At 47.4% G+C, this 23,669-nt stretch overlaps 1 protein-coding gene across 3 annotated transcripts in view; it reads right to left on the bottom strand.

Annotated features, from left to right (window-relative positions):
* SYT6 (synaptotagmin 6) overlaps positions 1–23,669 on the bottom strand; it is an 89,310-nt gene that overhangs the window by 10,306 nt on the left and 55,335 nt on the right. For all 3 annotated transcript variants that reach the window (XM_034770637.1, XM_034770636.1, XM_034770635.1), the window contains one exon: positions 1,237–1,357. In XM_034770637.1, coding sequence (XP_034626528.1) covers positions 1,237–1,357 — 121 coding nt within the window. The remainder of the gene's footprint in view (positions 1–1,236; positions 1,358–23,669) is intronic.

A 23,669-nucleotide genomic window follows, 5' to 3' on the forward strand; every position in this document is an offset into this window, starting at 1 on the left:
TAGATAAAGCAAAATGCCTTTGTATCTTAGCCAAAAATGTCCTATTTCTAGGACCATCCTCTAGGAAAGTTTCCATAACTTGCACATACAAGTTTATTGTCTGACATGTCTGCATGTTGAGGAAATAACTGGCCATCACATCAGGGGCCTGATAGCAAGAAGCAGCATTTAAAAGCCCTTTCTCTTGGTGTGAAATGTCAGGGGGAAAAAGAGGAGGTAGGGCAGCTGTACCTCACTTGCTTCACTCGTGGCTGGTTTTGGCAGAGTGCCTGTAAGTGATGAGCACAGCTTGGTTGCTATGTAGACTGCTGGGGAAATCTCAATGCATTTGAAGTTCCAATAAACAAACAACATGTTATTGCAGAACTACTAAGCTGCCTTCCATCTGAAACTGGGATTCTCAGACGTGTCACATTGCAGCAAGTTCCATTTGAGCAGATCCGAGTCTGGTCCGAGATCTCTTCAGTTAGCGTGACTGTTTACTAAAAGGTTTGTCAGAAGAATCCAGGTTCTTCCATAGACCTCCAGGTAAGAAACTCAGATGGCTTTCATGTTCAACACTAGTGTTTGTGCATGGTGAGGTCCCAGGCAAGATTTTGGTTTTTGGAACTATGAACGCACAAAACCTTGCTAGGTGATTAAACTCTCTCACACTGGAGCACTAGGGCAGTGCGTGTAGTGGAATTCCCAGTCACACGCCTGGGCTCATCACAGGTCAGATTATTCAGGCAAAATGGCTAGATTCTGGCAGCAAGTGGCTAGCAGAAATTTCCCTTGGTGGAGGGGAACGCCCTTGCTGGCATAAAGCAGTTGGAGCAAGTGCCTGCATCATTCCCCAGGCCCCCAGTGTCTCAGGAGTGCAGAGAGAAGCTGGAGGTACGTGTCTGAGCTCCAATCCACCAGTACCACACTGTTGTAACTGGTGATGCAGCATGGCACACCCAGCAGAGAATTAGGAACCGTAACTGCCTCCCCACTTCCCCGGGCGGAGTGGAGCGTGGCTCTGGAGAGGGTCGTGCACCCGTCGCTCTCCTGGGGCTGGCTTTCCAAGTTAGTTTTGTTGCTTAAAGCTTTGTGAGTATAGCTCCATATATCTGTATGCACACAAACACCCCACACCCTTTGTCAGGCCACCTCAGCAACAACACAAACTAGCACAGCATCAAAGCCAGCAAGCTGCCAGGTGGGGGAAGTAAAAGGGAATCACACTAACTCTTTGAGCAAATGCACACGTACCTGAGTAGCCAGTAATATCCATAGCTTTAAGATTCCTGCATTTAATGACTGTTAAGGTGAGGCGACCTGCAGTTGGTAAATAACAAAGGGAAAACATGATCTCTCCCAGGTCCACGCTTTCCTTGAATAAAAGAGAAGACAGAGCATTAGACGTGTGTAAGATCCAGCCAAGCACCAAGGTCTGTCCTTTCTTTGCATTTTCTGACTCTTTTACCCTTCTTTCCTTTTTCACTCTGCAGAACTGCTTCACTTCTCTCTCACCCCAGAAACCCACTTCTGGGGAATGCATTTTGAATGCTAGCGGTGCACCTGAATTAGATACCATGGACTAAAAAGCCTCCTGTTTTCCTGAGTTAATATCTGTTGGGGAAGTCAGCACGGTTTAAAAATCCTAATTTTGCAAATATTCTCTGATCAACCGAGGTTTCTTGTGAAAAAGAAACCAGTCAGCTTCCTGCTCAAATTGCAACATATCCCAAGTTTCTCTCACTCACCAATATGTGAGGGGCAAGGCAGATACCATGATGTCCAACAATGCTTCAGTACACAGGCCTCTTTGGGTAGTGGGCAGAGACTTGGAAAGTTGAGCCTTTGCCAAAGATTCAGACTTTCTTCATCTGAACCAGTTTGCCTCCCTCATTCTGTTTTACTAACTGATACAAAGGGATCAACATTCCCCCCACCCCCCTACCACCACTACTCAGACCCATACACTGGTTTTATTTTTAGTTTCTCAACAATGAGTCAACTCCTCTTATTGTGGTAAATACCTGCCGGGATGTTGCTTTTCCACAGCCATTTGAACGAGGTTCACTAGACTTCCTCTAGGTGGCAATGGAACCCCTCCCTTTCTTCAGACACAACCTTACACATCTGCCCTGCCAACTAATTAAATAATGTATGGAGTGTAATGAGCCAGAACTCCCACGTTTGGGAGGGGCAGCGGAGGGACAGAGGTAACACTATCAGCTCTGCCATCACTGTTCTTCATGAATCCTTGCAAATTGGATTGTATCTAAGTCAGCGGCTCCAAAATCCCATTTTAAACAGATGCTATATCTTTTCTGACTCCAACCGCTGTACAAAACCCCACGCTAAGCACCCAACATCAAAGGGCAGCCATTATACAGCCACTAAAAATCTCAGGCCAGGCCAAGCACAGCTTTAGTTGGCTAAAAAACTGCGTTCTAACTGAGCTGAGATGCTGCCTGTGACCCTAGGCCGCAGCCTCAGACCGTATCTGTAATTGTACACTACATTACAGCACCACCTGGAGGGCCCAGCCAAGATTAGGGCCCCATTGTGCTGGGCACTGCCCATACATCTAGTCAGAACGGCACTTTCCCCACAGCGTTTTCAGTCTAAACAAACAAGATGGACACAGAATGGGAGGGGAAACTGAGGCCCAGGAAGATGAAGTGATTTGCCCAAGGTCACCCAGCAGCTCGGTGGCAGAGCTGGGAACAAAACCCAGGTCTTCTGACGCCTCATCCAGTACCCTGACCACACAGATAGGGAGATGCCCATCACCATGACAGCGACCCTTGACACTGCTTATCCTGGGCAGGACTGCTGCACATTATGCTATTTATCAATCTCATTAACTGATGTGAAGCTGCATTGCGGACAGCCTTGAAAGCACAGACTGCAGGCCATTACGAACATGCTTCACATACCACACAATTCCCGCACCCTCTGGAGGTGACGCAAGGTGATTTTCGTTTGCCTTCCTGATTCGGTTTCACTGGCCTGGGATATCATCTTGCCCTAGTGCTGTATCATTTGGAGAACTTCTTTGGGGTGTCATGCGCAAACTTGCTATTAGCTGGGACAATGTTCCTCACAGAGCTACGGAACTGTCCCCTCCGTATCAGTGTGGTGGTGGTTCCCACAGAACACCACTACTCCTCCTTGCTCAGCAAGGTGCCATCAGCTGCACATCACAGCATTACACTTCGCTTGGGTTTGATCTGAATGAGCGTATTAGTCTGCCTAATACACAGTATTTCTACAATGGAGCCCAATTCCCAGCAGAGGGTTTTACCAGAATAGTTCATTCTAATCAACTCTTGCAATCATGCTGTATTATTCATGGCTGCTAGTGGAAAGCCTAGCCATTTGCAGATAGTGCTTCTAAAGGGCCTCAGGGAAGGGCTGCCAATGTGACAATCATTATTCAATCACAGATCTTCCCTGGCTTCTCTTTCGTTTACTGGACTCTGCTCATTCCCTCTGTCTAAACACCAAGACACCCAAAGCTTGCTACTTGTATGCTCATGAAACAGGATGTGAACAGGTCCACAGGCTACTTCTAGCTAACCCTCACCTGCACAGACACAGAGCTCATTAGTCGCTATAGGTATGGATGGGGTAAATGAGGTTTCTCAGCAAATACAAGGAATGGGGACTTAGAACTGAGCAAAGAGCCTGCCAAGCCCTCATCTCTGAGTATTTAGCTTTCCTCCACTTTGCCTTTAAATTCTAACCTAACCTTCCTTTGCTGAGGAAATTGCCAGGCAGTAAATCTGCCAGTCGGCTCACCTTGTCTAGCTGCTCTTCTGTAAAGGGGCACCATACGTTTTGGCCTCTTTTTTATCCCAACTAGAGAGGATTTATGTGATTGGAGAGTAATCGCTCTGGCAACTCCAGACAGCACGGTAATGTGTATTTCTGAAGAAGATTTGGGGGGAGGGAGAGAGAGAGATGTCCATATGTTGGGCATGAAGAGGAGCATGCACTTGATCAACAGCCTAATGCTTCTGATTTAATTTCTGAAGAGCATCGTGTTTGGAACTTCCAGATTGTAATTAGCTTTTCAAAGGCTCTTGCGCCTTAGTAATGATGATGGGGTAGCTGGCTCAGGATAGAGGCAGAAGGAAGCCTGCTGTCTTGGCTCCTTTCAGGAGCAGCACTGACTTGTTGGTAGAGTTGAAAAGAGCTCAGTTATCTTGGGAGGAGCAGAATGGCAACATCTCCTCTCTAGTGGCTGGGCCACTAGAGGGCAACAGTTTACTACTGCTACCACTTAAACACGCCTTATAGGGTTAGACTCCAGGAGCTCAATCTATTTAGCTTAACAAAGAGGAGGTTAATGGCTGCCTTGATTATGGTCTATAAGTATGTACATGGGGAACAAATATTTAATAATGGGCTCTTCAATCTTGCAGACAGATTCAGACTGGAAGTAAGGCATGTGTTTCCCACAGTGCGGGCAATTACCAATGGAACAATTTACCAAGGGTTGTGGTGGAGTCTCCATCACAGGCAGTTTTAAAATCCAGAGTGGGTATGTTTTTCTGAGAGCTCTGCTCTCAGAAGGATTGTGGGGCAGGTCTCTGGCCTATGCGATACGCGGGGGGGAGGAGGGGGGTCAGACAGATGGTCAATGGTCCATGCTAGCCTTGGACTCTGAATGGAGCTGCTTCTCTAGCTGAAGCAGTGAGAAGTCTGGTGCAGCTCTGAAGTTCCTGGTTTCCAGCCCTGCTGACAATCCATGCCAGGGGGGGAAGGCAATACGATACAAAGAGGATTTCGGTGGCTGAAAAACAGAGTTGCAACAATGACATGTGTTGGGTCCTAGAGAGAATAAGAGACATCTCTGGATTCACTACATCCTTATTGTACAGTAATGCGTGAAACTGGAGCATATTAAATAACTCACAACTGAGGAGATGCTTTGCAAATTAAAAGACCCAGGGAGCTGATGCAGACCTCCAAACGTTGTTCTTTCCAGCCCGGCTTGCTCTGCCAAAAGTATGCATTCTTTCCTTAGCATTGCTGGGTTTGCTGATAGGCCATCTGCCCCTATGTATCAAGCTAAGCATCAGCAGTGGGGAAGCTGGCTACAAACATAGCTACTGGAATGTGTTTGTCAGACACTCAGACTCATTTGTAACCCCACCTAACCAATGAGACTTGAGCCAGCAGAGCTAGACAAGGCAGAAGAACATGTACCAGAGTCATTGCCTCCTATGACACCAGTATCCCCAAGACTTGGAGCCTGGCATTCAGAGGAGGCAGAGGCTGCAAGTCTGTATCCAAACCATAAAACAATACAGTCTAAGTAAATCACCAAATCTGCAGAGGCTAGTTGAAAAGCGGGTGTGGACCCAACAACCAGCCTCACCTATTGGTAGTTCCTAGATGTAATTGAGACAGTGAGCACATCTGCTTCCCCATTAGTACAATGGGGACCCATCTCCCAGGGATGCTGTGAGGCTTAATAAAGTTGTCTGCAACGTGCTGGGAAACCATGGTGTGAGGGGTGCACTATAAAGGAAATCACTGTTCTGAGTGTTTCCATTGGCTTTTGGGGATGCTGCTCTGGGCCAATGAACCTGGAAAGCTTTTCCTCAGGCTGACCTTCCCCTAGACTGCGAGCTCCTTGAAGCAGGGACCATGTCTGGAGTGTTTGGAAAGTGTCTAGCATCTAGGAGATACATCCCTGAGTAATAAAGCAAGGCCCCAAATAGCTCGCATATTCCCCAAGGTACAAACTGACAAGAGTCTCCAAGTATTGATTATGCCAAACTTTGAAGTTTGGCTTCCAGAACCTGTGTCTATTCCTCTTCCTTTGGATGGATGCATCCTAAGACTTCACTAACTTAAAATCCTCTTGTCCCTAAAGACCACATACAAGGGAAAGCCACGGCCTGAGTTTTTCCTCTTCTGAATGCAGACAGCAGGAAAGAGACGTGAATGTCCATTGCTTGTAAAAATCACTGATTGATATTTGTTCCAGTGATGGAGAAACTTGTGTGTCTGAATACAAGCAGCAGCCAGCCGGAGACCACGACTCAAATTCTTGGTGTGGACAGGGAAGCTCTGATGGGAAGCCAGCTCCAGCTGTGCCAATGCAGAACTGGGGGTAGTTCTGAAGTATAGTGATCCCATTTAATGGGTGTCTCCCCGCTGAGAGGCTCCAAGCCCACCTGGACTAGCAGGGTGCAGAGGGAACTCTGCACAAATACCTCTGGGTTTCCAAAGCATGGTGGGATGCTGCACACTCTGGGGTGGTTGCTCTCTTCTCAGGGTTGCTGTGTTTGTGGCGTCCCTCCACTGTATATATCTGAGCTGAAGAAGTTTGTTTTTCACTCTGAAGAGCAGTGGTATGGTATGAGAGAACAGCAAGTGTGGGCATAGAGGTATCTTATGGGAGACTATAATGAACTGACTTTGATGCCCAAGACAGGGCTATGACTCCTCCAGACACAAAGGGAGTGACCAGACCCAGCCGAAGTGATGCTTTCACCTCAGTTTGATGGAGCTGAAGCAGGTAGAGATTTCTGAGATTCTGTGCAGCTTTCCTGTTCCCTTTGAGCACATGCAGGACTAGATTCTGGCACCTTGACTCATACTGTGTAGCCCCTGACTCCACAAGATGCATTATTGATTTTGGGGGTACCTTCAGCCCTGGGTAGCATGAGCAGCCCTTAGTTGTGAAGGGAGCACAGGACGCAGGCAAACACCTTTCAGTCCATTCAGGAAAACGTATTACTTTCTTTTGAGAATATTTGCCCAACCTTCAGCCTCTTATTTGAGCAGTTTGGAGGGGCTTGCTGTGAGACATAGAAAAGTGCATCTGTGGGCAACAGTCACAGGAGGGGATTATTAGGAACAATGCCAAAGCCAAGGGATGTTGGTCACTCCATCCTTGGATTCTAAAAGCAGTCTATAAATAACTGCAGATGTCCCTTCTCAACAGCACTGCATGCTGCACAGCTCACACTACATTCTATGCGCAACAGGATTTCACCACTTTATGTGAACGTTTAGGGTTAATAACATCTACGGAATGTGACTTTACCGCCTCCGTCACATTGTTTCTTTGCAGTACTTGTGGAAACACCTGATGCAAGACAGGATATTTTCTGGAAGAGATGTGAAGATGGAAGGCCCTTTATTTCTGGCATTTGCTGGCACATGAATTCCTAGTTTACAGGGTTTGCTTCAGAGAACACAAACTATCCAATATATGGCATCTGTTAAGACCTCAAAAACAGCCCATTTCCTTCTTCCGGGTGTGTGTGTGAGACTGTGGGCCTAGAACAGCATGCAAAGGATGAACAGAATGAGAGGAGGGTTTTTCTGAACACCTGGAGGCCTTCCTTGGAAGGGTCAGTTTGATTTAGCATTTGAGATTGCACCGAACTCCCGATCCTCACAGAGGGCAAAATTCACCCCGTGCCAAGGGCTAGCACCAGGCTTCCGCACTGCTTCTTAGATGGTTAGTCAGCATTTGGCAGTCCCTCAATGCCAGCATATATTCACCCTGGAGAAAGTGCCCCACACAACCAGCTTCTCTTCTTCTTGCAGAGTTTCCGTAACACCATCTTTCTCCGTGTCCTGATTTGGATCTTCATAAGGGAGAGACGAGATTTTCTGCATCTGGCTAGAAGGTAACCTGCAACCTCTCTTCTCAATCATGTAGAATGAGTTGTTGGTAAGATAGCATTTCCGCAGCCTCACTTGGATAGCTCACATTAACCAGAGCAACTCACTTTAATTTACCTAATTCAATGTGCTAACAGCAAGTTGCAATTAAAGCTGACTTAATACTGTGCTTTTTCAGACAAAAATCAGACATGTGCACTTTCACATTAAGACCTTTCATATCACTGGAAAAGCTGGCACTGTTCGTGGTAAGAGTCTAAATGAGACAAATTGATAGCGTCAGATTGAATTGCAAATTGTGAAAGCATCAGTTTCTTGTTCACTCAGAATTTGGTGCTAGGATGCTGGCCTCGATGGCTCACTGCCCCTATCGATACATGTTCAATGAGACCTGACACCCTGGGGGGGCCTTGGAAAGAATTATTTGTCTGATGGTCTTATTTCTGAAGAAGCAAAACAAAACCAAGGGGAATTATTTCTGTTTCCATACAGACAGACAGACACAAACACATTCCTTAGGACGCTTCTCCTTTGTTGCAGAAAGACCCATCCCTGCCTCTCACTTTCCCTGTAAGAAAAATACGGTTACTTACCATCTCGTAACTGTTGTTCTTCGAGATGTGTTGCTCATGTCCATTCCAATAGGTGTGCGCGCACCACATGCATGATTGGCAGAAGGTTTTACCCTGGTGGCATAGGGGCCGACTCCGTGGATGGTCCAGGGCTGGAGCACCCCCAGAGAAAAATTAGTGGGTGCTCTGCACCCACTGGCAGCTAAGTTCCCTCCCCCCCACCTCCTCCCCCTCCCCCAGAGTGCGCCACATCCCCGCTCCTCTGCCTACCTCCCAGCGCTTCCCTCCAGCCACCACCAAACAGCTGTTTGGCGGCATGCTGTGAGAGGGGGGAGGAGGTGGGAAAGAGGCGGGGCCGGGGATTTGGGGAAGGGGTTGAAATGGGGGCATGGCAGGGGTGGGGCCGCATGGAAGGGGTGAAGTGGGAGTGGGGCTGAGCACCCAGGGGAAAGCAGGGAAGTAGGCGCCTATGCCTAGCGGTACCAGTCGGGTCGGCAGTGGAGCCCCCTGGAGTGGTGCCTTCATGGCAGTGTATATAGGACACTGCTGACCCACCACCTGCTCAGTTCCTTCTTGCTGGAATACTCTGACAGAGAGGAGGTGGGCAGGATTTGGAATGGATATGAGCAACACATCTCAAACAACAACAGTTACGAGATGGTAAGTAACCATTTTTTCTTTGAGTGCTTGCTCATGTCCATTCCAATAGGTGACTCCCATGCAGTTTCCACGGAGGAGGGGTCAGAGTTCACCAAGGTGCTGATTGCAGGACTGCCCTGCCAAAGACTGCATCGTCCCTCACCTGTTGGGTGATGGCATAGCACAACGTGAAGATGTGGATGGAAGACCATGCTGCTGCCTTGCATATGCCCTGAACAGAGACTTGTGCGAGCAATGCAGTGGAAAAAGCCTGCGCTTTTGTGGAGTGTGCCATCAATGCTGGGGCTGGAATCTTAGCATGTTCTGATGCAGGACATGATCCACAATGAGATGCACTGGGATGAGATGGGAAGCCCTTTCATCCTTTCAGCGATTGCAATAAAGAGCTGTGGTGACTTACAAAATGGCTTTGTGGGTTCAATGTAGAAGGCTAGGGCACACCTGAACTCGAGAGAATGGAGCACTCACTCTCTGTTGCTGGCATGAAGTTTAGGAAAGAATACCGGTAGAAACATGTCCTGGTTTACATGAAAGTGTGAGACTACCTTGGGTAGGAACGCTGGCTGAGGGTGTAGCTGCACCTTGTGTTTATAAAAAAACATGTAGAGGGGTTTGGAAGTCAGTGCTCTGAGTTCGGAGACCCTTCTGGCCGAGGTTATGGCCACCAGAAAAACCACCTTCCAGGACAGGTAGGATAGAGGGCAGGTTGCCATAGGGTCAAAGGAGGCCCCCCATAAGTCTAGAGAGTACCAGGTTGAGATCCCACTGGGGAACGGGCTGCTGCACCTGCAGATAAAGCCTATCCAAGCCCTTGAGAAACCAACCAAAAATGGGATGTCCAAAGACCGAACTAACCACCATGCCTGGATGGAAGGCTGAAATGGCAGCCAGGTGCACCTTAACAGATGATCTCGCCAACCCCTGTTGTTTCAGGTACAGAAGGTAGTCTAGCACAAGGGGAATAGGGGCTTGCTGCGGGGAGGTACCTTTCTGTAGGGACTAAATGGAGAAACGCTTCCACTTCACCAGGTACGTTGTGCGAGTGGAGGGCTTCCTGCTCCCCAACAGAACTTCCCTAACAGAGTCCGAGCACTGCAGTTCAAACGGGTTCAGCCAGGGAGTTTCTACACCAGGAGGTGGAGGGACTCCAGGTTGGGGTGCTGTAGTCGATCGTGGTCCGGTGTGATGAGGTCTGGGAGCACAGGAAGGGCTACCGGCCTGTCCACTGATACTGGTTCACCACATTGCTGAACGTACAGTGTACCAGCGTGGCCCTGCGAGCTATGAGGGTCACTGAAGCCCTGTCCTGCTGGACCTTGAGGAGGACCTTGGGTAGGAGAGGAAAGGGCGGGAATACCTAGAACAGGTGACCCATCCTCAGGAGGTAAAAGGCGTCCGCTATGGAGCTGTGGCTCTGAAAAGAGCAGAACAGCCGGCACTTTCTGTTGCTCTGCATGGCAAACAGGTCCATGTGGGCATAGCCCCACCTTTGGAAGATGGAAAGGTCATTCCCCGTGTTCAATCGCTTGGGGTGGAGAACATGAGTGGATGTTTCCAGGCACCAGTAGAACTTCATCCACCCTCCAAGTGGCTGTCCTTTGGCCCATTTTTATCCATTGTCATTTTAATTATGCCCCAGATGATCACAATGGGCCATCAAGTTTCCAGTAGGTTGTTGCACTGTAAGAAGCTTAAGCAGGTCCAGCTGGAGCTGCCTTAGAGAAGATGCTGCTCTGGGGGGCTTGGTTTTTTATTTTAAAAATAAACGCTAACAGGGTGAAGGAGCTTCTTTAATTCCCAAAGGCAAGGAATGCAGAGACAAGAGCCCAATCTCTTCCCCAAACCCTCCCATGTACATGTGTGGGAGGGTATTTAAAGAGTAACCTGGCAAACAGAAACTCAAACATGAAGCACTAGCCCTTAGTTCTCAATTTTATGGATTTCAAGGCCATAAGCCAGACTGATAACTCTGGTAATTTTCCTCATGTAAGCTCTAGGCTCCTTGCCTTTATGTTGCATCATATTGTAGATTCATCACCAGGAATTGACCTTATATAACACTGCACCAGACCTTCCCAGAAGGCAGAACTAGCTACTGGAATCAGGGGCAGCTCCAGGCACCAGCGCAGCAAGCGTGTGCCTGGGGCGGCAAGCTGCGGGGGACGGTGTGCCAGTTGCCGTGAGGGCGGCAGTCAGGCTGACTTCGGCGGCGTGCCTGCGGAAGGTCCACTGGTCCCATGGCTTCGGCGGCAATTCGGCGGTGGGTACACGGAAGGCGTGAGACTGGTGGAGCTCCCACAGGCATGCCGCCGAATCCGCATTACCAGCAGACCTCCAGCAGGCGCGTCCCCGAAAGCTGCCTGACTGCCGTGCTTGGGGCGGCAAAATACATAGAGCCGCCCCTGACTGGAATGGGGCTTGAGTCAGTCTAACAAAAGAGAAGAAATAGGTCCAGATGCCACTGCAGGTAAGAGAATTGATGTAATATACCTAGACTTGCATTGGTACAACAAGACATTTTGAGTAAAACTAAAATACAAAAATTGATGTGGCACACATTAAATGGATTAAAAACTGAACAGATATACAAATACATTTTGAGACCTACGGGGAATCATTATTACATGGGTCTGTTTTAGCAGGATCCCTCAGGGATTGATCTCGACCCTACACTATTTAACATTGATAACAATGACCTGGAAGAAAACACAAACACTCTCTGAAAGTTTGCAGATGGCAAAGACTGAGGATGTTGGAAATAACAAAAAGGTGAAGTCACCAATACAGAATGATCCGCATTGCTTGGGAAACTGACCAAAAGCAAACTACATGCATTTCAGTACAGCCGAATGTAAAGCCATATACCTCACAGAACAAAGAATGCAGACCATACTTACAGGATGGATGACTCTATCCTGGGAAGCAGGGACTCAAAGAGACTTGGGCTCATGGTGGATAATCAGCTGAACATGAGCTTCCGGTGCAGTACTGTGGCTGAAAGGTCTAAGGTGACCCTTGGATGTATAAATAGGGGAATACTGAGTAGGAAAAGGGAGGCTATATTCTCTCTGTATTTGGCACTGGTGCAATCACTACTGGAATGCTGTGTTCAGCTGTGATAGCCACAATTCAAAACAGATGTTGAAAAATTGCAGAGTTCAAGAGAGCCTACAAGACTACAGTAGGGTTGGAAAGCATACCTGATAGTGAAAGGAGCTCACCAGGTTAAGGATGACTGGAACACTGTCTACAGGTATCTACATGGATAGCAGCCATTTGAGAATAGAGGGTTCTTTAATGTAGCAGATGAAGATATCACAAGCTCCAGTGGATGGAGGTTGAAGCTAAACAAATTCAGACTGAAAATATGGTGCAAATATTTACCAGTGAGGGTAATTAACCATTGGAACAACATACCAAGGGTTGTGGTGGATTCACTATCACTGGAAGTCTGTATACCAAGATGAGATGGTTTTCTAACAGATCTGCTCCCATCAGGGAAGTCCTCTGGCCTGTGTTATATAAGTGGACACATTGGCCCCTTTGAGTGAGGGCTCAGAACAGACAGCGAGAAGAACCCAGTTGAACGGAGAGAAGGCACACAATCCCCCCAACAGTGTGATGGGCAGGAGTCACTCCAATGCAAGCCCACTGCAGGGTGAGGGAAACAGTGCGAACTGTGACATTGGCCCAGAGCACTCAGAAGCTGTTTGTTGTTGAATATGAATTAAATTATTAACAGGATGAAGAGCTGAATTCAGAATGGACGTTACCCTGGAGGGCTCTTTCAAAACGATTTGGTTTTGGCGCAGTGATGGGGGTGCAGAACTCCAGGCAAAGGCTCCAAGCAAAGAATTTTGCCGGGGTTTAGAAAGTACTCAAGAGTCTGCAGTATGTGTAGGAGTCAGACAAACCTTGCGACCTGACAGCCTGGCTTTCTAACAATCTGCATTCAGCCAGCTGTTTGCCTGGAACAAAAACAAACCTATTTTGTAATAAAGCTAATTTCTAAACTCAAATATTTTTGTTCCAGGATCAAGGTCTGAAGCGAGGGACACAGCTCTAATTGGTGTATGTTAAATGTTTTATTCTGGAAGAAAAGAGAACATTGGAGGAGAAATTAGTTGATCATTAACCTGACAGAATTTGGTCTGTCCCTCTTGAATGATAAAACTGATACACCCAGGAGTTTCACTAAGCTAGCCTATTATTCTTTTTTTCCCCTCTATGGCACTATACTATTATGCCTGGCGTAATGGAATGTGTATCAGTGTGCCCCAGCCATGTATTTCCCCTTTCTCTTAAGAGCTGAATATTTTGAACAGACATAAAAAGCTATCCCACAGCTCAGGTTAACCCCTCTCTGCCTCCCAAAGAATATGCAAGTCCCTTCACAGTGCAACACTTACTTCTCTTTGTTACAACCAATGCACTTGTCCTTTCCTTTGTTGTTGCTTATACAGAAATGAAGTGACATGTAATGCCCAATGAAGACCATTAGGAAAATTATATGCTATACATTCAAGCTACGCCAGCTACTACTATATCTTCCCTTGCCAAGCACGTGACATTTGTTTCCTCTGCTCCAGGAATATAGAGCAGAGACAGGAAAAGACAATACAGAATGTGAGCACTTCAACTTAGGGAGCTGACTGCATCTCAGAAGTTTGGATAATGTGATAAACAAGGCAGAGCTCCTACCTAATTGTTCCACTCCATTGGTGTAGCCAGTAGTGTGACCAGACAGCAAGTGTGAAAAATCGGGATGGGGGTGGGGGTAATAGGAGCCTATATAAGAAAAAGACCCAAAAATCAGGACTGTCCGTATAAAATCAGGACATCTGGTCACCCTAGTAACCAGAGCAAAACCCAGCCTGCCCTCAGGGAAGAGATGCCTTTGGAGGGGGCAGCTGGGCAAAACTTTCAAGCAAAAAAACACAGATTCAGGTTGACCAAAACAATTTGTGAAGTTGGGTCTAGTTCAGCGAACTGTTTTGGAAGTAAATTAAAAGAAACGAGAATGTCAAAAAAGGTTCATTTTGGCATTTCCAAACCAAAAAACTGGTTGAATTTTTATTTTGGAAAGAGGTTTTGTTTTGAAATTTCCTGAATTTTATTTAAAAACCATTTTAACACATTATAAAAAGCTTGAAATCTAAATGAAGAATTTCATTTTGGGCTCAACCAAAACGTTCCCATCAATACGACAAAACTTTTTTCCCCAACATTTCTGTTCACTGAACACTTTGAAACATGTTCACTTTGAAACAAGTTTCCCTCCCCCCCACAGTGTTTCAGACCCCACCCAAACCAAATACTCAATTAACCACACAACCTTGCTGGGGGGTTTCTTAGTGGGTCACATTTATGGCAGGAGTTTTGTGAAGATAAATACGTTAGTGATGATGATGATGGCTCTAAGATCTACTGATGAAAAGCACTCTAAGAGCTAGGTATTGTTATGGCAAGCCCCCCCACCCCAAACAAACAAACAAACGTTGCCAAAAGACTGTGGCAGAAAATGTGTTGGGAGTTTTTTGTTACCGATTTTCACCTCATTAGTCTGGGCTTTTCCACTCTGGATTTTCCTCCTCTGCTCTCTGTACAGTCGCCCTGGAGGCTATGTCTCACCTGCATGTACCGTACCTACCGACTGCCCTCTATTATGCTATAGGCACTGGCGAGGTGTGAGATCTTGTAGGCCTGATGGGTGCTGGACTAGGTACCATGCCATAGTCTGCCATTTGCCTGCACAGGACAATGCACCTCTGATGCGACAGAAATAGACATCAAGGTGATTGGGGTAGTAATTCACTCCCAGTGTCTTTCACTACTAGGAAATACAGACTGACTTTGGCTCAACCCACACTGTTATACTATGTTTTGGCTCTTTAATGTCACAAAGATTCCTGATTCCAGGCCAGTTGGGAAGGAAACAAATGCTCGTGTTTCAAAACGCTGAGACTGTCAAGCTCTTGGGTTGCCATCGTGCATGCTGGCAGACATTCAATAAAGCACTCAGTCCTTCTTATGCTGTGGAATTGAAATCTAACCTAAAACCCCAGAAACTTTAATCTAGCTTTCTTTGGGCCTACCTGAACATTAGCCTTCCAATCGGTTTTCTTTGGTCTCACCTACAGATGCCAGACAAACAATAATACTCAATGCAATGTACCGTGCCTGCAGGAAGGACTTCCCCTTCCTGTAAAATGCTTCCTCCTTGGGAGGAGACAAAGAGCAAAGTCTAGAAACAGCTCCTAAGTATTTAAAACAGCCAAACCAACTGAAAGATTTGGAATTAGGGTTGCCAATCCTCCAGGGTTGTCCTGTAGTCCCCTGGAATTAATTAAAGATTATGTCACGTGATGAAACTTCCAGGAATATGTCCAACTACAATTGGCAACTCTATTTAGAATGCATGAAACAATCTTGTTATTTTGCCTAATTGACGCAAACAGTCATCCTGAATATAAAGGTGAAGGAATGAGAGCTGTTACTAACGCACTGCAAACGTATCATACAAACCATTTTAAAATGTCTCTAGTCCGCAGATCTTTTGTGCCACGTTCTACCTCCTCCCTTGGTCAGAGCAAATGCTTCTGCTCTGCATATGGACACTTAGAGCCCAGAGGAGAAAACCCTTGTAGGCAAGTGACAAAGTCAATAGGCAAAGCTTTTAATAGAAACCGAAGGTTTGTTTATCCAAGAATATTAAGCATCCAGATTCCCCTCAGGTTACAGCACACAAGTCAGTAAACTTTTACGTTCTTAATACAGTTGAGTGGGGAGGGGAGGGAATGACAGAAACCTTCATGTGGCATAATTGGCTCAGCTACTAGACGAACATGATGGCCTTGGCCTTGAGATGCTGCTCAGAGAGGCTGTAGCTATGCTGAGCTTGACAGGACCTGCAGGAGGGCCTGCCTCTGAGGGGCAGCAGGGCAGTAGCGTTTCTATGGAGTTCTGGGACCATTACATGGTCCCAGCCTGACCTCTGCATACGCCAGACACAAGCCACTTGGTGTTGACTTTATACTGAACTTGTTACAGTGACTATTCAGGCTGTGGGCTGGGTGCCCTACTGAAGACAGTGTGGGCCAATGGGGCAGGCACAGGACTGGCAGTCAGGAGCTCTGGGTTCTAGTCCTCACTCTGCCATTGGCCTGTTGTGTCACCATGAGCGAATCACTCCCTCTTACACTTGGGAGGCTGTGGGACCTAGTGAATAAAGCACAGGATGGGATTAAGGGCTATCCCAGTGTAAGGCAGGAAGCTGTGCAGCCTTACAAGCCCTCCATCAGAAGAAGAGGGGCAGGTGTCCCTGCCCAGTGCCCAGGCAGGTGATGGTTGGAGATCTGAGACTGCCTGGGAACTCCTGCAGTGAGCCATGGAGGGGGGAAATTCAGGGGCAGTTACCCTGAAATGGTGAGAGAAAGGAGACTTAAGTTGCCATAGTACATTCCATTTTTAGTCTCTCCTCTGAGGCTACCAGTAAGGAGGTCATTAGTGCCAGCTGTGCTTGTGGGTTTGTGATGTTTAGTAAAATCTGGAGAGAGGCCACTAAAGAGCTGTCAGACAGTTACAGGCCCCCCAGACCAGATTCAAATGTAATCCTAGAGGTCTGCATCTATTCCGTATCCCATCCCCAGTGCCCCCCGGGCATACTCTCAAAGGCACTTCCCCCTACAGATCTTGTGCATGTCTGAATGGAAAAGCCCTGCCCTTTCTATTCCACACACTGCTTTTTATCCTCAGCAAAAATAGTGCTACATAAATATTAACGGAGTCTTTGTGAGATAAGTAGGGGCTACATCAACCACTACAAAATGCAGCCACTTCTGGGGTGGCACAGAGCAGCAGTTTAATAGAACACTACAAGACACATGCAAAACAAGAATCACTGTGGAAGCACACTGCATTGTTTTCAATTGTGTGTGCATGCTGGCTAGGAGGGGACCAAATTGTGCAACTGCTAATATAACGAAAAAATGTTCTTATAGCCATGTGCTGCAAGTCATAGATACGAGCCTGTCCATATGACATTGGGGACAGTTATTCATGCTTATTTCCCATTTCCACACACTGTTATCCCACCAACAAAAGCATACTGGCTGTGTCCTGGAGCGTCCTCAGCTTTGCCTTTGGCTTCCGTCCTCAGCTTTGCCTTTCGCTTCAGGAAGTCAGTACGTACGCAAAGGGATTACATGCTGTCCTGCTGCATGCAAAAGCCCCAAGCCAGGGAACTTCTCTCCCTCTGCATCTTTACGATGTGAATTACCTTTACCCAGCCCCCACTTTTATAAGCTCAGAAGTTTTAAGTACAGAGACTGCTAGTAGCAGGAGCACAATTACACAGCATGAGATTGGTGAACTAGTCACAGAACCGGAACGTGTATGAGCGTGTACGCTGACCCGACACATACTAGAGTAAATGGTAGGCACAGGAGGAGAAGAAAGTAACTAGCTGTAGCAGAACCAGTAGTTAACAGTGCAATTAGTAGCTACATTTTTGCATCAAATTAGTGAAAGCTACTTAAGGGCTGAAGCAAACGCTGGAGCTCCTCTGCCACCCCAGCTCCAAGGGAGCCAAACAGCTAGTTCCTGGAGGAAGTGGTCACTGTTTTGATAAATTACAGCCTCTCTCTGTCTCCCTGGTTTCCTCTGCCACCCAGTCATCTGTTATCTGCTTCAGCTCTGTCAGAAGTGGATTAATGGCTCACTGGCCCCTTGGTACTTAGTAAACAGAGAGAAGAATCACAACTAATTATTGTGTCATCTTACTACTTCCTTCCCGGGTATTCTACACCAACATTCCAGGGTACCCAGGAAACACACATTGTGCATCCTCCTGCCTTGCCAGATCAGCGGGGGGTGTAATGGTAAAGCCAAATGCTCAGGTGCCTCTGGGGCTAGCCCATAATCCCCTCTCCAGCCCTATTGCCTATGCTATCTTCTATATAAGAAGAGTTCTAGAAACAGGGCACTCAAGCCAACAGAAGAGGCATGCGAGGTGAGTAAGTGCTCTGGAAAGAGCAGGCAAAGGAGACACATCCCAGATGGTGGTATGCAATGACTGCCATTATAGTTGTTGACATTTCATAGTCATTGGTCAAGACTAAAGGGGGCCAGAGACAGGTTAGCAAAGGAGAAAGTGTTCAGGAGGCATAACCCAAAGCATTAGAATGAACAGGAATGTTACAGCTCCATAACGCATAGTCAAGTGAAGTTAAGAAAATCGAAGTGAACTGAGAATCAGGCCCAGCGTGTATTACCACAGCCCTGTTACACTGCCAGAGTGGTGTAAGTGAATCTCAGGAACGGGGTAGATGGAGAGCTGAAAGCTGTAGTAGCAACCTACCATCAGAGGGCCAGTCTGCTCTATCCCAGCATCTGGCAGCCAGGCCTCCATTTTTCCTCTGACTCTCCACTGACCTGCATGCAGCCTACTCACATTCCCCCCCGCCCTTAATTAGGACATAACACAAGACTAATGTAATCAGTTTGCTCAGCCATGCCAGGTGCAAACTCTTCCTTTCCCAGTACAAATAATCCACTTTACTGCACTGAGTTGCAGTCACAGGCTCCTCTCCCCCCATTCCTGATAGTGCTTGGCTCTCCCTAAGCCAAACACAGTCCTCACTGCCAGAGAGCCACCTCTCAAATCTCTGCTCCTGTGGAAAAGTCTGCCTTTTATAGTAGCTCTGCCTCCAGGCTGCTGTCACATGACCCAGTCACCTGATCTAGCTGCAGGCTGCACTGGGGTTTTAACCCCTTGTTGTGAGTGCTCTATAAATGAGCGGAGCGCTGAGGGTGAAAAATGGGGAGTGGGGGAATAATAGCATTCTATATAAGACAAAACCCCTAAAATTGGGCTGTCTGGTCACTCTAGGATGGCTATATATGTAACTAGCTAGTTAACAGATACGGTGCCAGTAGCTCGGGCTCAGGAACACGTAGCACAGCTCCTGGGGTTTCTAGGACCAATACCACGTGTTGTTGCGCACAGCAAATGGGGATTCTTGTGTGCAGCTCTTTACACACAGCTCTTAACACCCTTTGCAGGCCCAGCCCACCCCGTGACACCTTCTAATAGCATAGTCTGGTGTGTATCGCTGTCCTGCTCATGGGAAATTAAAGAAAAAGTGAAGCCAAACTGAGTTTATAAACAGATTGGTATTGCTCAGGCTGCGGAAAAACATTATACTCTGAACTAAGCAGAAAAATCCCAAAACATATACAGAGCATGGTTACAAGTTTGCTTATTTCATGCATAGGGCATACAATCCATTTATCCTTGCAGAAGGGGTATTTGGTTCCTTCCATTGCGATAAAATTATCTCTTGAAATTGCAGCTGTTAGTATCCAAGTGACAGAACTAGCAAGAGAAGTATCTGCATTGGGGAAAGGTAAAATGCCCATGTGTTAGAGGACTAGGTCTTGTTGATGCATGTGATTTATGCCAAATGATTTCCCACTCTTTCTCTGGCAAAAGATTAGATATTTATTGCACTTAGAGGTGCAGAATACTAATGAGTAATGTATTGAAGTATTGGTTCTTGGCACTAGACTTCTCTTGACTAGCAAATAAATCCCAAATCTTTTCAAACATGAAGAGTATGAAAGAAGCAGTGACAGCTAAACGCTTTCTGGATAGAGGGGATGTATGACTAGGCTTGTAAGAATCTAAAGACATACTGTCACAAAAGATGCAAGTTGCTTGTAAAAGTGTTTGATATACCAATCCATTCAGAGCTCCCTCCAGGATCTCTCTCCTCTTAAAATACCAACTCTCCTAAAGACCATTCCCTTCAAAATGACAAACACAGCTTAGTCTAATGGCATGACAAAAACATCGTAGTCCCAATCTCACTGTCAATGAGATACAACCCAGTAATGGTGTTTTCACCTATTATATTGCCCTATCCTTAGCACCTACTGACAAGTCCATTGGGAGCTGAATTTCTAGCTTCCCAGAATATTAACAAGGGGCCTCATTAAAGCATCAGAGTTCCCTGCATATCATCTGCAGCTTTTAGAATCTCTGTGACTTCAGGGTCTTGACTGAAGTCCAACTGCTCCCAGCCAGAGAGATGAGACAGGCAGATAGCTTGAAAATAATAGCTGCTTCTGAGTGAGGGCGCTGAGCTCAGAGAGAGAATACGAATGAACAATGCTGCCTAAGTGCTTAGACACTTGCAGAAATGTTGCTAGTTTCTATTCCCGTTATCCTGTGCGATATCATCTGCATTCAGTGAAGACTTAGGCTGTCCTGCTAGCAGCTTTACTCTCTCTCAAGGCAATGTAATGGCTTGGCTCTTAATTCCATTAGCTACGCTAATCATTGTTACAGCTGTATTAGTCATTAGTTCTTGGGAAGAGTCATTCTCTACTTTAATGTTCCCAAGCTCACTAAGAGTTACATCTGATAATCTACTCCTCTTTTGTTTCCTTTTTCTTTTTGAATGAGGTGAGGAGACACAGGGTGGCTACACCATATACTCTGCGGCTCTTCATCACAACAGTAAATCTATGGGGCGGAGTTTATTTTTTTCCACAGAGAGGCTATGAAATGATGTATTCAAGTAGAGTGGGATTCAAATGAATGTCTTGAGTAGTTGCTCAGCTGTGTGATTTAGAGCAGATTTCCGCAAGTGGGTTTGAGCGGGAGGGACACTTCCAGAAAGAGGAGAAGAAAGGACAATAGTGTGTATCTGTTATATTACAGAATGCAGTCAAGGTATTTCTAGAAACATAAAACATGGCATCCTAAACTAAAGTAGAGCTTGTGCGTATTGCATCTCCAACTTGACAGGAGTGAGAGCAGTATAAGGGCTGTGTATTCAGGTTCAGATATACATGCCTGCCCATCCACAGTCTGCCTACTGTGCTTCACATCGCCTTCTGCACTGAACATCCCTGACTCCTGCAAACTATATAGCTCTTCAGCGTACCCTCCGACGGGATGTTTGGAACAGGAATCTGGTTAAAGTGTCAGTCTTTCCTAGTCCACACATGCACTGAGTTCTTAGGACCATATGATTAAGAGGGAGAACTACTTAAGTCTGCTTTCACTTGTGGAAAACTTTCCTCGGTTTAATAAAAATTAAGTATTTTTGTTGAGGAACCCCAGTGGAGTTATGTGATTCTTTGATACTCAGCAAACCTCCCACTGAAGAGAATGGAACTCTGATTTTAATTATAGTCTCTGAGGGTAAGATACTTTCTAACCTGTAACAAGAGTGCCCAGCAAACTACCTCCACCGCTCTGCCCGTTCCTTGGCAGAGTCACTGAACCTGTGCTCCCTGGGGGATGTTCTATTAAGAATGTTATTCTGTTTTCCCCATTTAAACCAGGCAGTATTATTTATTTCCACTCTCACCCTGCACAGTCTGTTTGCTTCACTTGCTGCGTCCTACCCCCAACTGCAGGGTAAGCGCTACAGGGTGTAGGGTTTATATGACTGCAAAGCTCATTGCACAGACTTTGGCCACTGTATGAATACAACAGAGCATGTGCTGATGAACATATGCAAAGAGAAAGGCACAAGAGAAGGGCACTCATCAATACCATTGCTTTATTTTTCATCTTGTAAAGTGAAACCCTCCCCTGTGCAGAGCATCAGAACAAGACCTACTCGCCACGTAAGTCCCCCTTAAGCACCCAGACATGTGCTGGCTCTCTGCCCAGGGGTAACATTTCATTCATGTTAGCTCCAGTTTTGTGCAAACAGTGGTCAGACTGGGCAAGTATAAGGGTGTCTGCCTGCCCCTCCACCCAGCACCACCCACGCCACAGGCAAGAGACTTTGCCTTCATTCAATGGCATTTTTATTAAACATCTGGTCCCTAGACCAGAAGCCAGTGGGCTCAGAGAGTAATACACAGCTGGGCACCCATAAACCCTGCTGCCCCAATACCGCCAGGGGCACGTCCCACCACCTCCCCGTCACTAACGCACTGCAGCTGAGGTGCTACAGGCTGGGGACAGACAACATGGCCATGGGGTGTCTGTACCCTCTGGGGTAGCCCCTTCTAGAAGGGACCAGCCTTGCACGGAGAAGCACCTGGGCACCTGCAAGAGCTGGAGCTGCCCCAGGGTTGTGAGGGACAGAGGGCAAGAGGCCCTGGGAGAGACCCAGTGGGCGCTGCAATGGAACCATTGGCCCCTGCGTACTGGGGGGGGGGGGGAACATGGCCCCTTGGGGATTTTGCCACAGGATTTTCTATCTCTGGGCCCAGAGCTTCCTCTTGTCATTAATTCTCGCGATGCAGCAGGATAACTTGGTGCTTCAGTTAGAATATTGTGCTAAGAAGTCATTTAATGGCAGCTTCCCCACCCCCCCTGCAGGGACAATGGAACGCCCCAGCAGCTTCCCTCCACACAGTGGGTGCTAGTGGGGCAGTTGTGCCTGCTCTGCCCTCGGGCTTTGCCCTGTGGCTTCCGTGTACCCAGCCCCAGGCGAGAGCTCAGGGGGTCCCATGCAGCTCCACAGCCGCTGGTTTATGGTTCAAGGGGGTGTTCGACAGAGCTCGACTCCTAACCCCACGCAATTGCCAAGTCAAAGCAGAGACGCCCCCCATGCAAAGCCCAGGTGCTCCCTGTGATCGGGGCTCCAGGTTCCCGCCGTCCCTCCAGACACAGCGTGATATGGGGAGGGCATGCGGCAACATTCGGACAGTCAAAGGGACTCCTGCGCCTGGCTGGCCAGGCAGGGGCTGTTTCAGGCTCGCTGGGCCTGTCTCCTCTCTACTGGTTTATTTCAATCTGCACCCGCGGAGCTTGGTGTAACGAGGGTAAGGAGCATGGACTGGAGAACGTCTAACTCGGCACATGGCACCGCTAGGAGTCGGACAGCTACGCAGACCCATTCTTCCTGGGCACCGGTGGGCACAGGCCCAGCTGCTCCTCGCTGACAGCAAAGAGCTAGCCACACATTAAAGAGGCGCCCACTCAGGCTCTGACCCTCCATGCAGCCGAGATGGAGGGGAAATGCTAGGAGCCAACCCAGCAAATACAGGAGAAAATGTGAGCAAGGCTTTAAACCTTCCTCCTCCCAGGTTGTACGGACAGGCTTTAGAGCTTGTGAATTTTAATGCACTGCACCAGCTCTGCTCCTGAAAGTGAACTCCTGCTGAGAGAGCCAAGCTCGGCTCTACGTCGCAGCCTGGTGTCACAGCCATCGATTCTACCCCAAGGGATCTGGTGGAGCTGACTGACTGGATATCGTGCTGCCATCAGAAGGGTCAGATCAGATAGTATATTCCTGCACCAGACGTGGTGCCAGGAATTCACAGCTGCACAAAGCAGCCCCCGTGCATGTCGGGATTGCCAGGATAAATGTGGACTGTAATTGAGAACATGCAAAGGGCAGCTCAGAAATACCCGACTTGCAGCAACACCCCCTAATTGTGCTGAGGAACGGGTCTATGACAGCAGCCCCCATTCGCTACATCACTTACATCCCTCAGAAACCCCTCACTGGGGCCCAGCTCCCTACACAGAGCTTAACGATCACCGCTTGTACTGATCCTCTGGCTCGGTGGCTCAAGGTAGCTCCCAAGCCCTCTTACTGCATAGGTGTCAAAGCACTTGCTCGTGTCTATACAGATTAGTGAGACATTTGGCTGGAAGAATTCAACAGGGATGAGTTTTTTCTGTTGTTGTTTTCCAAGGTAGAATTTCACACCCTTCTGCGAGTCAGTAGCTGGAGGTGAAGGTTCTTACAGACTGCAGTTGAAGGCACCTATCAGAGACCATAGAACCCCACTGACACATCCGGGCATTACAAGACTTAGCAGGGCCTGCTT

Source organism: Trachemys scripta, chromosome 4 (genome assembly GCF_013100865.1).
Source record: "Trachemys scripta elegans isolate TJP31775 chromosome 4, CAS_Tse_1.0, whole genome shotgun sequence".
Lineage (NCBI taxonomy): Eukaryota > Metazoa > Chordata > Testudines > Emydidae > Trachemys > Trachemys scripta.